A 16,995-nucleotide genomic window follows, 5' to 3' on the forward strand; every position below is an offset into this window, starting at 1 on the left:
TCGGCTTTATCGTCTCTTCCGGCCTTTTTTTCTTTCTCTTGATGACACTGAATGAAAAAAGGCTCAACTCCGGTGTTCTCCACTGACCCTCCCTTCCTCATTACCTTAGTGTAATGTTCAACTCACACTACACGAGTTATCGGCCCATTTTCAAAACCTGAGAGACACATTAGCCGACAGAAATCTACGGTATAACGGTTCGATCAGGTTTGTCGTGCCGTGTGGTGTCCAGCCACATGGGCACAAAATAATGGCTACAAGTCCAGTTAACTAATTTTAAAATTGGGCATTAATCAATGCTTTACTAGAATCTACCTGTGATGCATGTGGCTAGAGTCAGCGTAAAGTCCTGACTGCATGAAAATCATTGTAACCTATTTATGTCACGTTAACGAAGAACAGCTGAAAACTTACCGGGTTTATCAACTGCGGTAGCAATTTGGCTCCATTTCCTCCCCTTGTCATTTCTATATTCTTTGCATGAAATGTTGAATAAACATTAATGTTGTTTTCACATATCATCTCCGATGTCCGCTGGACTTCGGATTGCGCCTTGTCAGCTGTTTGGGATTCCCCTCCGTAATTTCCCCTCACAAAGCACAGAGGAGAATCTGCGCTTTCTGATTGGCTACCTGTCACATTCAGCGTTAAGCTCCCAGTCGGGGAAAACCCCTGATTTAGATCGGAGCGGCCACGACGATCTACCGTAACTCACCACACACTGCAGGATGATCGGTTACGAAATCACCAGCGACAATCTTAGATAGGCCAACAATCTAAGATTGTCGTAAGGGGAAAATGGGGGCAAAAAATTGTGTAGTATGAACTGCTGCATCAGGTAGTCGGATGTGCCCATCTTCTCCATTTAAATCTAGTCATTACTGAAGGCCAATATAGTATACAGACTTCATAATCTGCACTCTTTTGGTTGAATGCAGTATTTATTTCCACTTTGGCTTTATGTTGTTTAGTTTTTATTCAAGTACTTTTTTTGTTAATGGAGACTGAAAATCCTTTTTGTTTTTGTTTTTGGTTGTTTTATTTAGTTTATTAGTTCCAGTGTTATGTGTTCTTTTGAACATAAAGTGTATCTATCTATGGCAGGAAATAGCATGCATTATTACGTCATTTCCATTAAATCAGTGTCAAAAGGTCTTGAAGCAATATTATCGTTTATCGCAATAATTTTTTCGACAATCGCTCAGCAAAATGTGTTATCGTGACAGGCCTACAGTGGAGCAAAAACAGCAGAGGGTAGTTGCTGCCATCAGAGAAGGTACCAACAGCTTTAGATTTATTTTCACAACTTACCAGGTTGGTTAGCGTTTTTCCTTAACTAATGGCACACATAAACTCTCAACGAGACGTTATTGGTGTCTGCAAAAGGGGTTCTATTCCCAAAAGTAGAACTAAGAGGAGATTGTACTTGAAGCTAAGCTTTCTTTCAGCATACACATTCCAAATAACTGCACCCCTGTGGAGAAAATGTCCACTCCTGCTAAGCTCTCCTCCTGGGTCGGGGTGTGCTTCGGAAAACATGTAATCAATGTAAATAAACTTAGTCTGCAGATGACTAGAGGCCCACATGTGCTGTTGATTCACCCAAGTTTGTTCCTTTTTTTGTCTTTTACAACCTTAAATTAGACAAGATTTACTTATTCAGTTAAATCTAATTGACGGTTTATGAGGCAACGCATTGTAGGCTTTTTTGGGCCCAAGTTGTTTGTACTGGGAGTGGCACGGGAGTAAAGCAAACACTTGTAACCGCTGCTAGAAGGTCGTCACACATCATCAGGTAAGCAGAAAATGGTGTGCTGAAACATGTTTGCTCTTGGCATTACCGAGCAGGAAAAGGAACAAATTGAAATTCTTGGAAAAGTGACACTCGGATGGAAACCGGGGGGGGGGGATACCCTACTTGCACAAATTGTGTTACCTCTTGAACATCTATAGATTGTGTTACATAGTTACAAACCAATGTAATTATGAAACCCAGACTAGTCCTTAATTTTGATGAGTCCAAACGGGACTCATAATAATTTATTTATTTTTTACAAATAAAACCATTCTATGAATATGAATCAATCTAAACCAGTAGTTTTCAATACCTGTCCTCAGGAAATATATTGTTCAGCAGGTTTTAGATGATTCCCTGCAACCACATACCTGACTAAAATAAACGAGTGATTACAAGGCTTCTTGGTATGGCATTGCAATCCTATCCATCAGGTGTACTCGAGCAGAGGCACATCTAAAACATGCATAGACATTAGGCCCTGAGGACACAAATTTATGCAAGACTTTGCACTGCTCTGGAACACAAAATTCCAATAAATTACTTAAAAAATAGTCATTGTGACGTAGCAAAATGTTACGGGTGCAGAAGAAAATGATTCCGTCAGCTATTTGAGCCCCTGAAGATGCTGCTGTTCTACGCGAAAGAACAAGCTCTCTCACAAATCCTTTGTCTAAATGACAGTCTTTCGATAGAGCATGCAACTTGTAACAAACTGCCAACACTTGCAAACAAAGAGCAAGGATTCAAGACAAAGGCAGCCTTGATTTGACTATTGGCATACCATCAGTGTGGACTGGCTGCTCTCCAGGCTTGGCTTTCTTTAAACTTCCTTGTTCGTTAATTTCTCTGTCACAACCCGACGGCTAGACAGCAAAGCATCCCCGGGTGCACGCGACCTCTACAGCCTCTGGTTTGAAATTATATATTTGGAGCGTAAAGCCCACTGTTGTCTTTAGTGTTATTGGAAAATCCAATTTTATGGGACAAACAGACGGAATTGAATACACACCTTTTACCAAAAACAATAAATGCGATTAACTGCTCATGTGGTTTGAATTTTCCACCGAGCGCAAAGGGGTAGACTGCAATTTGCCTGATTACATTCATTAGAGGCTATCTGCTGATGATGATGATAATCTAGAGGGGTGAGCAAACAGTTTACCTGCTCAGCTGATCTAGATTGACTAATTCAATTTAGCTAGCTCAACTACACACACAAGTAGAGGCACAGAAACGTTTTGGTGAAGAGCTTTTATGATGCTGTGGCGATCAGAGTTGGAAATGGGAGTGTCTTAAATCGACCAAAGGCATTTTAGGTGTGGACAATATTTCCTACATCACTAAGCTTAGATGACGTAAAACTGGGATCTTGAACCTCCATAGTTCCCAAATCTTGATCAAAACATACAAGTTGGTAGAGTTTTCCGAGTTGTAACTTTATGGGGTTACATGACACGCTTAATCTAACTAATCTGTATTTGATTCTTGGTTTCTGTTGTGCTAAGAGGAGATTAGCGCAACACAGGTGATGCGATAACACAGGTGAATAATTAATTTTAGGCCAATAAATCACTGTATCTTCTCCTACTAGTCTACTGTTTTATTCAGAATGCCACTCCTAGTAGGACTTATCAGGTAGCTTTCTTACTAGGGTTCCCTCAGTGTTTTATTGGGCTGACAAGAGGAGGAAAGAATCTCAGTCCAACAAAGGCACATCCAAACACGCATCAAATATAATCTCCTAAGGATGATGACATGCAGCATAGCTGACAATTACATTGAGAAAAGGCTTGTGTTGGATTTTAGGAGTCATTACTGCGGGCAGCGTGGCAGAGCTTCCACACCACTCAGCCCAGCTACAAAGCCCTAATTCAAACCACAACATTGTCCCTGGAAAGCCAAAGAAAAATCATATTGTTTCCCAATCGGTGCTTGATGTTTTATGGGGGACTTCCAGCCACAGAAACATTGCTCATAAAGATCCGACAGACCACTGGAGCAGTCCGTTTCGGATCCCTCACCACTGGGGAGGGAGGTGGGATGACGGGGATAAGAAAGGGAGGACAATAAAACACACTTTGTGTGGCTATGTATAAATCAGTGGCTATGCTTGGTTTTATGACATCTCACTGTGTTTAATATAATATCTGTGTCCTGTAGAACAACCCAGATTTGGTTTGATCAGGTGAAGTATCGTAGATATTGAGCTAGAAATTATGAAATACCATAGGTTCCTTTTAAAACTTTGAAGTAAGCTTCTTTTTCTTTTTTCATTAGCTATCCTATGGTGTATGGTGGTGATTTTGCGATGTACTGCAGAAAGCATTTAAGGCATGTTGCCATTATATTTTGAAGTATCAGTTGGCACCAAAACAAGTCAGATACACCATTGCTATACTGATTACACAATATGCACATATAAAACTGATTCTGGGTGCAACTGACTTTAACTTCTTTAAAATTCGGCTCCCCTAAAGCGTTGCCGCCCTGGGCAATGAACCACAAATCCCACATGAAAAACAGCAACTGATTAAACCAACTCCACATTTAAAATGAACCTGTTCTGAGAACCACCTGCTGTGTTTCTCACAACCTTGGCCTTTCTAATCTTTGCCACAAATATGCTAAATAGTCAACTCCGAGCATCTGAGAAGTGCTGTGTGTTTCAGTTTGAAGCAGGTTCTCACAATAACCTTCATGCGTCCTCAAAGCCTTGAATCATATCTGCGTGTTTTGCCTTCATCCCTTTACAGCCGAGCTTTGAGAGGGTGTAGCATGTAACACAACACCTGTTTCTCTGCACAGCCCTGCACTGTGCTCACAAGTTGCTTCATCTTTTCTGAAATGTAAGAAATAAAAAAAAGAAAGAAAGGAAAAAACAGGAAACGTGAGGTCTGCGCCTCCTCTGAAAGCATACTTAAACTTAAGATGTTCAGTCACAGGAAGTTTTTGCATCTTGGTTTCACTGGCAGTTTAAGAGGAAGTTCGTTTTGACTTGTTTTTAAGTAATAATCGTCAAAGTAATAAATTCCAGGTTTTGATTTTTAAAAAAAAATTAAACTGTTTCTCAAAAAAAGAAAAACAACTCTAAATTTGCATTGCTTTTGGCACACACACACACACACACACACACACACACACACACACACACACACACACACACACAACGCCTTAAGGGTTCAAGCAACAGTGTTACACTCACACACGCGCGCTGTCAGACAACGGGATGAATGCGCTCAGGGAAAGTTGAGACATTACAATGTATTCAGCTGACTACTTACAAGATACGAGTGCTGCCTGTCCAGGAACACAGAGTCTCCCATCATCAACAGTAAATTTCCATATAAAGCAGAGACCAAAAATCTAGCGGAGAATAAATTACATCCGAAGTCCAGGAAACAAGATTGGTGCGCTTTTGGCAAAATAAAACAAAACAAAAAAGTATCCGAGAATCACTTGTCTTCTCCCTCTTCTGTTTCCAATGCAACCGGAGGTCGAACTTTAGGCGTGTCTTTTTCACAGCTCGGATGTCTTAAAAATGCACTAAGAAACGCGCGTAAGGAAACCGACTGTGCCAAATAGGACACCGCGGTGCGTAATGCGTAACGGATCCATACTGCGCGCCCCGCGGATTCTGAAGGCAGATGCTGCACCGGAGCAGAGGAGAGTGACTGTAGAGTTAAGTCAGCATCGTTACGAAAACAACTTCCGGTAGAACCTTTCAAAATAAAATGTAATTTGTAGGTAGGCATCTATTTTTCCCCATTTTTTTGCAAAACAAACTCATCGTCTTAGGACTTTTTTATTTTAACTTGCACACTTCAAACAATAACATTGTTAAAGCAGTTTTCACTGCGTGCATAATGCTACCCAAGCTGCACATGCTTATATTGATTCATTATTAATTATGAAGTTAAAGTCCCTGCATGTGATGTTTTCATGACGTTTCTCTAAATTTCCACATTTGTTAATATGCTTTTATTTTGAAGGTGGGTACGTCTTTTTCCCGTATTATTTCATTGCGCTCCTCCAAAAATCCCAAACGGGAGAAGAGAATGATGGGCGGGGCACTGGAGGAGGAGGGCCAGCCATGGAAGGAGTCTCTCGATTATCAGCAGCAGGACTGCTCAAATGTTTTCATGTCACTGACCCACAAATGGGGCTCTGCACATGATAAGATTGGACTGCAGAGAACCTCACGCAGGAAGGCTGCTCATTGTGCAGGAGTTCACTCTGCAGGGAGAAGCTGCTGTGTTTAGAATTAACTCAAGTGGAAAGGACTTTTTTTTTTTTTTCTTTTTGCCAAACTCTTTTCTGAAGGTGTAAATAGCTTGCTGGGGTCGGATGGTTGTGGGAAATAAATGGGAGTAAATAAAGCCGAAGCAGGCACTCTGCGGAGCCGAGCTGGAGTGAGACGCTTCAGATGTAATTATCAGCCATCGCTGTTGTTTATTAGCTTCCCCCTCTTTCAAATACACTCTTAAAATCGGCCACTTTGACTCATCCGTCCTTGTGTAATACTTAATGTTGAACCGGCGTTGGGCAATCTATTTCTAAATACTCCACTTGCGTCCAGTCTCATTAAAGAAAAAGAAACAGAAGTTGATTTCATCGGGGATATGACTGCTGAGAAATGAGCTAGCCTCACACTCACACACACATAAAGGCACACACACTTGAGTTAATGAAAACCATCTGCTTTCTTCAGTTGTCCTCCTCCACCCCCCACCACCTCCACTTCTCTTTCCAAAGCAGGACACCAGGTTCTTACGCTTTTAATTCAATCTACCAAATGTGTGAATGGGCCAGCGAGCTCCAAAAGGCAGAATCCTCCTTCCCTGCTTATCAGATTGGGTAGAAAACCATTTGAAGAATCCAGAGTTAAAAGTTAAAAGGGATGCTTATTGTGAGATAACAGACTCCAGAGGACTGACTCTGCTGTAAAGTAGCTGCTGTGGTGTATTGTTGGGGAGTGTGTGTGTATCTCACACTGGCATCATGAAAACACTTGCAGTGTTCGCAGAGAAAGAAAACCTGTTTTTCTAAAGCAGAGGCTTATCGGATCTCGCCTAAATGAGGTTTAGAAAGCTGCAAGTTTAGAACTGGAGCAAAAAGTGGCTAAAAATTTGGATAATCAAACCAAATATTTTGTTTTTTTATTATTATTCCTGTAATAAATAACATTTGTGCTATTTTTTTTTTCATTTGTTTTAGTCAGTCTGTGACATTTTCTTGCCACATTACAAGCATAACTTTTGAATGGCTGTGGTTGCATTGCACTTTATTTAGGGGGATTACAGTAAAATAGGCTGAATACAAATACTAACCACACTTTTAAGATTTGTATGTAATCATCTGTTTTTCCACTACACAACTAGGTACTAGTTGTGTTTGCCTAACATAAAATCCCCACAAAAGAGACGCTTATGTTAGCAAGACACTGTATTTATAATATGCATATGCTTGATTTGGACTGAGATAACATGCAAGAAATCTGCAAGGGCTGCAAATACTTTCCAGTCGACTTTGGCTCTTCAAGATAGAAGTGCAATGATTTTCCACTTTGGTTTGGTTTTATATATTTGATCAACAGCTGCAAGCAATTTGGCTTGCGCCTTACAACACTGACTAAACAAATTACTCACCAATCAAAACAATGTCGGATCCAAATCCCAAATAGTTTTCTTCCTGCCTCTACAATTTGTTTTGAGAAAACGACATTTTAATTACCGCGCTAAGTATCGATGATCTCCACGGCGATCGCAAACGCGGTGCCAGGGCTACTTTTTTTTTTCCCCCCCATAAATTTCCAGCCCAACAGAAAGATCCCAAATGTAGGACTTTGCGGCTCTTTCCACACGTTTGCGCAGATTTTCACCAGGTACTCCAGATTTCTCCCACAGTTAATAGACATCAGGTTTAGTGGTGTTGGCGAAAAATTAAAATTTCCTAAGCATGAAAAATAATTTTGAACATGCTATGTCACTGTCAATGGTTTTTAAAATCCACATTGTGATACAAAAAACCGCCTTCCTTCCTCATAAGTACCACTGCAATTATACTTTTTAAATATTTGCCATAGCTTTTATTTTTGTAAGCATATATTTCTTCTCCAAGTTCTTAATTTCTTCCTTAATATTAGTCAACTTATCATGTAGCTAGGAAGGGAATTGCTTGTCTCGTATCGTGTTAATTTTTGACATCTCAGCCTACGTCATGCTGTGAGGTAGCTTCTGTTTAAATAATTTCTTTGAATCATTTCTTGGTTCTGTTGGCCTGATTACTTTTCCCACACAGATGTAGTTCCATTTGCATCGTTTTGTCTTCTTTTCTCTTAATAACTGTTATTTACTTTGATCATTTTTGTTTTAGATTAAAGTTTGCTTGCTGATCGGAAATATTTAGGTGTGAGAAAGGAGCCAAAAACAAAACCAGAGGAAATCTTTGAAAGGGGTAAATACTTTTTCTCAGCAGACTTAATATTAAACAATGACAGATGTGGTGCACAGGAGTATACGTCTTGCAATGGGGTTGCTAAAATTCCAATTTAATATCAATTAAATGGTCTAAAGACGAATTTAAGGCTGATGAAGAACTCAAATCAGAAGACTTCTAAACAAAATTATTTGGGTGCAACCCGTGTGGACTTTCAGGGAAAATGCTTTTTACAATTTTGACTTGACAATTTGTCCAATTTTAATCTCCAGAATCTATTGAAATGGTTTGGAAATTAGTAGCTAGAATAATATGTACCACTTTAAAAGCGTTATGTTTAACAGCTCAATTTCAAGGTTGCAGAAATCTATAAAGGTACTAATAAGGGACATGCATAGGTGTCTAAAATCCCAATCAACTCTTCCCTTTGCCTGGATCAGCCAGCATCTGAGTACTGTGGTTCAGATTTGCATCTGGCTCGGCACATCGCTGCTGAGCTGCAGCCATGAACTGAGTTTCATATGCAAACCCTCTTTTGTTGTCTGCTGCACAAAGCAGCAACCATTGTTGCATAAGCCTCCGGCCTTGGAGGACATGACAAAGTGAGTAGTTAATAGAGCTGCCAAAAGCAATAATTGCCAAGTCTATTTAAAGCGTGGAGGAGAAGTAATGGTGCAACAGGTTCGCACTGCCAGTGATGCTAAAATCAGCTCCTTCAAGTCCACATTTTCACTTTGCCAATAATGTTTAATGAGAATTATGAGCTCAGCCGACCACACCAGAGAGAAATCTTATATGGCTTTATGAGGCCGTTTACTTGGAAGGTGCAGCATCCTTCCAAAAGCGAGATGCCTGAATTGTGAAATCACTCCATTAGGCGGAAAGTATTTTTGCTAAAGTGGTTTAAGCCGGACCAGTAAATGACAGAGAAAAATCTGTGCAGGCCTTTGATTTGTTTATTAAACACTAAACAAGCTGTTGCAAGCCTAAGGATTTGCAACCATGGCTGACTTTTCGAGGATGATGGCCGAAATCTCCAAGTACAGAGTCGAAGAAAGACATGAAGATTTTCAAGTAATCTGATTTCCAACTATGTGAATCACTTACTTATACAGTAATACATCTGCAGCTCAGGAAACTACTAGTTTGAGTGATATATTTTTATTATTATTTTAATAGAGTTTTCCAAGTTCTGGGTTTTTCAGTGATTGAGCATATATAGGTTAAAAATCCAGGTTTAAGTTACTCTTTAATCTAGTTTTTCGTACACATGCTCGCTGTATAAGGACTGACTATTGATAAATCCTGTTACATAATGAAAAAAATAGATGAAGGTGAAAGAGTGTGGATTCCATTTTCATAAAGTTGCGGTGTGATCTTTTGAAAAATTGTTGGCCATCAAAGATAAACCAGCAGGAGTTAATCTGGAAAGTTGTTAAAAATTCTAGCAAATGTACTCGAGCGTATTTGTCGTGTTTAATCTGAGTTCGGAAAACTGTGACTTTATTTCCCAATACATTTTTTAGGTCTTTTTTTTTGTCATGAGGCGTTTTTTCAGAATCGGCTTTAGAGGCCAGGATTGTGTGGCCAAACAACGATTTTGACCTCTATAGATTTACTGTACATTGAGAAATACATAAAACAAGCCGTTACTTTGGTCAGTTCTGTTATTAGTCTGTTTTTGTTTTCTGCTCACTTAAAATAGTAGATGAGAACTACAACATCGCAATAGATTGTTTTCCATCGCATTGGGGTGTTTATCTTGTTCTCTCTGATGTTGCACTTTGACCTTCATTTTTACAAGACAATCCTACAAAGTGTTTTGAAAGAAAAAAAGGAGCAAAATGGAAGAGGAGAGTGGCTGGTAAAGAGAAGAGAGTGTATGTAAACGAATTTACAGCAGGAGCTGCACAAAGCAGCTCAGGGTGATGACCTCAGATCTGGAGAATGCGTGCTTGTGTCTGTGTGTGCCGAAGAAAAAGAGGAAAACGACAGACGTATGCTCGAGAGTTAACTTGGGGGAGGTGGGGGGTAAACGGGGTATCCAAGCATATAAAAACAAATATGGCAAAAAAAAAGAAAACATTTTTTTGTTCTAAAACCACAGTAAAATGTGAGATAACACTTGCCTAAGAGAGATAATTCCCCCCCACCCCTTCTGTAGTCGAATCTCTGAACGTCCTCCAAATCCAGGACACACAATCATGCGCGCACTAAGTGACAACAGCATGGGTCTGGATTCAATCTGGATGCTTCCATCAACAAGCCAACCTACTTGTCCTAAATCTTTAAGCTCAGTCCTGAAAACCAAAAGACGGAGAAAAAGGAAAGAGGAGGATGCTCAGAGAATGTTGGATGTTAGTCCTTTGTTTCTATTTAGCTGTCGTCTCCTTCTTATCTCCATTAAATCAGCCTTATTCAGCCCCTACCTGCAGACGACTTGTTAAATGCAGCATGACTCTTTTTTACAATAAAGCACCTGCATATCCAGCCTGAAAGGTTTGATTGCTGCAGGCTTTAGGTTGATGAAATCATGCAATGCAATGGAAATGCAACAAGTGGATGGAGATAAAACTTGCTTGGATGCAAATTGAATTTTAAAAAGTTAACCAACATTTTCTGAGAGACACTCAGTGGTTTAGAGTTCATGCTTTAGTGTTTTTGCTGCATGTGCCAACATGCAAAAAAAAACAAAAAAAATATAAATAAATAAAAAATCAATACCACAAATGAAAATAGGCAACAGAGAGCAACCAGACAGCTTCTGCATCCTCCAGTCCGGATTAGCAATCCATTCAACTGCATCAAAAACGTGAAAACAGGAAGAAAATGTCTTCTTTATGGATCTCCTTGACACTGTGTAAACATTTTGAATGGTTGTAATGTAAGCTGTTGAAATCTTCAATAAGATCCTATTTAAAGGCTTGTTGTGCTATGAATAAAAGTCTAAATGAGTTCAGTGGCACCAAGGGTCTCCGGGGAAAAGGCCATGCCTATAAATTAGCCGGCTTGTGTACTGGCAACCCCGGACAGACGAACTTGGAAGCCTTAGATCTGTTAAACAGCTTCAAGGAGTTTGAACATTTATTTAATTGTTAGTTTATTTTTTTGCTTTCTAGCCCACTGCTTTTAAAATCCATCAGAGTCTGACTCTCCAAACCTTACATTTGTGGGGTTGAGGTCTGGTACATTTCCTGGCCAGTCAAGCCCGCTAGGCGCTAATGCTGGAAAGCCATAAGTGCCCTAAAGTTTTTCTGGTAGAAAACTGAGCTGAGTTTGGACTTGATGAAACATGTTGCACCAACAGCTACCAAAGACACAATGCCCAAATCATTGCTGACTGACAGATATAAGCACACGCTTTCTTATTTTACGGTTTTTCTTGGCTTCATTTAGCATCTTGCACTCTGCTGTCTAAGTGAACTTGCTCGGACTGCCTGACCAGGGTGGGTTGGAGGTAGTTTCCTGACTGCTGATGCCGTTATCTGCTCGTGTGACCTTCCACCCCTCTGTCACAGCTGACGCATACTTTCATGTCAGCTTTTTTTTTTTCTTTTTTTTTCCTTGCTGATTTGTTGACAGATTTCTTCCTGTGAATCCACAAATAATGCTGCGTCAGTTTTCCATAAGGGGTTCAGCTGACATGAGCTGTGGTGTCTGATTCCGGTCTTTTAGGGGCAGAGAACGTTGCTCTGCTTCGATACGCTTCATTTAAATCAGCGTTTAAATCAGTTCTCTACAGATGTAAATTTGTCTTTATTGATTAGGAACATGGTGAAAAAAAAAACAAAAAACTTTCTGAAGTTCCGAGCATCAAAATGGCAAAGAAATTCAACAAAATTTGAATTATGAGGTGTTTAACTGAAAGATTTTTTTGTTATATTTTGTGCTTTTTAATTATATTTTACCTTTGTTATGATCAACATGAATCGTTTCTATGGATATAATTAGAAAGGGAAGCATTCATACGGGACCCAGGTGCTTTACAAAAACACAACCCAATTGCTCGGGTGTGACTGAATGGCATCAGTGTCTGTTTAATTCAGGCTGAGTTGTTTTTTTTTCTAATAAACATATTTAGTCTCTCAGCTTCAGCCACTCCACATTGACACACACACGCGCGCACACACACACACGCACACACACTACTACCCACTGTTATCAACCTCCTACGCCTCCTTACCGTCTTCTGCATCAACAGTTGCCATGGTGTCTCAGCTCGCCTGCTGCTCTGGACGCCACAGTAACAATGCTGTGGATTTTGATGACGCCACGCGTTATGACACACGGGTTTGCATTCTCCCTTCAGCAGTCGAGTGTGTTTTAATGCCTCATAGGGAACTAATGACGTGTTTCACATTTGATATATCACAGTGCCTGGATGAAGTGTTCAGTTTTGTGTTGGTCAATCACAGAAATATTGACTTTTTTTTAAGCAGTCTTCCAAAAAAATTCAAATATTAATCATTCATTGTGGCAGAAGTTTTGAGTCGAAGGATTTTACTCTTGCTCTGGCGTAACTTTTTGCATTGTACCTTCTTCCTTTGCACTGATCATTCTGCCTGACGCTGAGTGGAAGGTCTCATGAGTAAATACCCGGGTCAGGTTTGTAATAGCGTGACTCGCGGCATAAAATATTGCGCGATGTGACGCAAGTTTTGCTGGCTCAGCCTTCTCAAGAAGAGGGAAAGCATTTCTCCTGGAAAAAACTGTCCTAACATTTCTTACGTGTGTAAGTGTGTGTTCCTACCTAGTCTTTTGTATTTAGGAATCTGCCATTGTGATTTGTTTGAGGTGTTTTTATGGCTGTTCAAACTCGAACGAGTTTGAACATGTTTAACAAGCAGGACACTCGGTTCAACTCTGTCCCCTTACATTTTGTAGCAACTTTAAAGATAACTTCTAAGCATTTGGATAACCTTTCTGACATCTTTTCATTTCTTGTTACCATAATGTTATCTTGTTTCAAATCTTTTGATTATTTTGCAATTTAATTTTAGGAAATTAACAGATCTAGCACTTGTTCATAGACATTTTGTTGAGCCCCGTTTCCTGCTTGATTATGTTTTCTTCCCTCTTTTCAAATTGAATCAAGCCCCACGTATGACAGCAAGGTCAGGTAAATAAACAGATTCAACTGCCTGTATTGTTACGCTCGTTTCCTATGATAATCTAATCAGCCCGGGCTGCTCACAATTGCACTTATCCCATATGCAAATCAGCTTCTCTCGTGAATTTTTAGTTGTTTCTGGATGATGATGTAGAGTCAACAGTAGGTTGCTGTCCATCGTGTCGTACTGTGTTGGTTTGTTAATTTGAATTTGGTAGTTCTGGTGCTGAAGGATATTGGATCAAAACAATAAAATACCTTTTGAAAATAAAAACATTCAAGCAGGTATTAGACTTCTCATTAAGCCTGTATCTCTTTAAATAGATTTTTTTATTGCTCTGATATGTTACTCTAATTTTAAATGCCATGTTTTTATTATTTTTTTTAAATCACCATAATTCAGAAATAAGGCTTTCAAACAACCATCTGTGTATAATTGCATGTATATTGGGTTTCACTTGGTGAAAAACTTTCCAAAATTAATGGGATGTTCAATAATAATCAAATTAATTGAACATATCTCGCATAAATGAAACTCGTGGAAGTGGGATCATTTCTGTTGATGTGGTCTGTTCAATATCATTTTATTGCTGTACGAGCCTTCGTGCCTGTGCATACGCAGACCCTGCCAGCGCACCACATGTACAGCAGAGATTGTTTGCATAACTGCGTAAACATCACATGTGGGTTATGTGTGGTCTGTGCAGCATGTGGTCACCTGTTCTGCAGTGAATCAAAGCTTTACCAAAGGCAGAATGAGCAGTTCTTCTCGGCTCATACGATAAATATTTAGTCTGCAGTATAAATACAGCGGCCTTCTAGGAATGCTCTGCTCACAAAGGAAAGCGGCGCTATAGTGTGAAACTGATATGGTTTTTAAAATGCAAAAAGTGGTGTTTTTATATGCACCACAGGTAAAAACAGTTGTAAAAATTTCACTTTTAGCAACATCAATAAACATCAACAAACTTCCATGAAAATAATGCAAAATGCCCCAGCTGCTGTTGTGCAACTTTCTTGCTAGTTTGAAGCGACGATTAGTTAAATATTGAACGTGGGAAGAAAGAAAGAAAGAAAGTAAGAAGGATATGGAGAAGGGAGAGAGGTTGGAGATGAGAAAGGAAAGGAAGAAAGAACCCGAGTGAAGGAGGGAGGACACAAGAAAAGAAGGGCAAAAGGAAAGAAAGGAGGACACCACGTTCAGACAAAGGGGCAGGGAATAAAATCTGGAGATAAGAAAAGGGTATCATTTATCATTTCTATATACTTTTCTAGATGTAGAAAACATTTAAATCAAGGTCTAGACTGCTTAGAAATCATGCAAAACTGTTTCCTGTTGAAAGGCCTTTAGCATCTGTCTAAAAATAAATCCTTCAAATTTGTCTCCCCTTAGTTTAAACTTGTGTTTTGTCTTATTCACAGTTGTCCAGTGTCATAATACGCATGTAAACAAGAAGTTTTTTTTAAGTTTTTTTATTTTCATCCAAGCAAACTCACTTCGACACACAGGAAGGTTTCGTGTTCCCAGAAGGGTTTTCATTTCCCAGACAGTATTGTCAGGAGCCCTAACACGAGCCCCAGTGTTTGTATTTATGTTGCGACTGGTTAGAGGTGAAGAATGAAAAAGTAAGACGTAGAAGAAAAGGACGGGAGGCGGGGGTTGACAGATCCATCTCATCTCTTTTTCTATCTCTGGAATGCGGTTGGAATCCAAGCTTGCCTCCCCTGTTGGCTCCACACACACTCCCAGCGCCTCGAGTCATGCTACGGTGCACACGCATGCACCCATTCCACTGGTTGGGTCATTTTAACCATGAAATCACTGATTAACAGCTGGAGCTTTGCAGCTGATACAGAGATGAGATCACTCCTTGTATCGGAGAGCGAGCAATTTTCCATCTCTGGCACAAAGCTGGCTGGCACAGACGGCCTGGGATCCACAAATTAACCTTAATGGTGTAATTAATGGTTGCTGGAATTTCTTTTTCTTTTTGTACTTGAGCACGTAAAGCCTTAAAGCAAAAGCATGTAAACTAAGTTTTCTATTTAAATATATGGGCACAGAATGATGCTAGTTTATGTGAAATTAAACTCTGCAAACCTACCTGGTCCTAGTCAAAACAAATCCACTCATTTACAGGTTCCAGTTCTCTGATTTAGTGACCGACTTGAGAAATTGAAAAAAAATAAAATAAATAAATATATATATATAAATTGAAGATCTTTTAAATGTTAATTTATTCATTCATTCATGTTTTAAAACTCAACTAACTTATTTATTTCAAACAAAAGATTCATGGCCACCTCTGGATCAGCGATGTGCGGTCAGGGGAGAACTCTCCTGTAATCCTGAAAAGTGAAAAGTAAAATAGATGCTAATAATGATAACATCAAATTTTTTGTATAAATTAGTTTTTTTATTTGTAATGTCAAAAACATCGATTTTCTTATATATAGATATATATATATATATATATATATATATATATATATATATATATATATATATATATATATATATATATATATATATATATATGCAATTGTTCTGAAAATTCTGGCGCAAAGGCTTAACCACGTTGAAATTACATGAAACTACAGCTTCAATTTGTTTGAGGTATGTTTTTCACCAACTGTCTATGTCGAGAGATTGCAATTTTTTAGGGGCGTTAATGCAGGGAAGCAGCTCTCCAGGACTTGATTTGGGCACCCTGGCGACTGTTTCAATGAAGATATCTCTGTCAGTTTAATGATCTATCTGTACAACTTCTTATCTTCTGTTACTCATAATGTCTCTTTAAGCAAATCTGAGCATTAAGATCTCTCCAGCACTTACCCAGAAAAGTAAAACACAGAAGAAAAGTAAAAAGATTGGATAAGTTAGGCTTTTAAAAAACAGTATGATGCAGTCCATTCTTTGGAGAAATGTTTCCTCTAATGTGATGTTTTCAGTTTCAATATAACAGGAAAATAAGTTGCTTTAGGTCATGATCATCAAATCTACTGCGTGTTTAGAAAATCACTTGCGGCTTTGAGGCAATAATAACATGACATTATGTCATGCTTCGTTGCTCAGACGCTCGGTGTGCACCAATGAAGATTCCCTCACCTCAATATGTTGAGTCTTTAAACTTGCTTCAGCTGATAGCTACCCGAGGTTTCAGCATTACGTGAAATTTTATTTGACTAACTTGGATAAGACATACCCTTCTTCATGCACAAGAAAATGATCAATTTTACTCTCTTCATCAATAGGAATGTTTATAACGGGGATGAACCATAACAAAACCATACTTCATAGATATGAGATTTTGTTTCAGGTCTTTACCCTTAGAACTATGTAAGATGTGTTTTTGTCAGATAAGCTAATATCCAAGAAACGGCTTCAGCACAGAAATCACAGTTGAACTTGTGCTCCATGGTTATCAGACATGCAAATGTTCTCTGCAACTCCTACGGTGAATCACCTTCATGCATAACATTTTGCTCCCGTAATGTCAGTGCAGGCATGACAGATGCTGGAGGTGCAGTAACTGATGTCCTGTCCTCAACTTCGTTGCTATTTTCCAATCTATTTATGCTTTGAGCCGAAGCTCCTCACGTCTTGGATTTTTTTTTTTTTTTTTCTTTCCATTGCCTAGAAGTTGTGCCG

At 39.2% G+C, this 16,995-nt stretch overlaps 1 protein-coding gene across 3 annotated transcripts in view; it reads right to left on the reverse strand.

Moving 5' to 3' along the window:
- The window catches only part of LOC106946167 (rho GTPase-activating protein 6-like), a 62,631-nt gene that overhangs the window by 31,816 nt on the left and 13,820 nt on the right, over positions 1 to 16,995 (reverse strand). The window contains exon 1 of one of the 3 annotated variants that reach the window (XM_015030333.1): positions 5,080 to 5,459. The exons of the other annotated variants lie outside the window; for them this stretch is intronic. Within the exon in view, the coding sequence (XP_014885819.1) occupies positions 5,080 to 5,124 (45 nt within the window). The 5' untranslated portion in view covers positions 5,125 to 5,459. Of the gene's footprint in view, positions 1 to 5,079; positions 5,460 to 16,995 lie in introns of those variants that run through there. 3 annotated transcript variants of the gene reach the window in all.

Source organism: Poecilia latipinna, unplaced genomic scaffold, assembly GCF_001443285.1.
Source record: "Poecilia latipinna isolate Pla-1442-1.1 unplaced genomic scaffold, P_latipinna-1.0 Scaffold179, whole genome shotgun sequence".
NCBI lineage: Eukaryota > Metazoa > Chordata > Actinopteri > Cyprinodontiformes > Poeciliidae > Poecilia > Poecilia latipinna.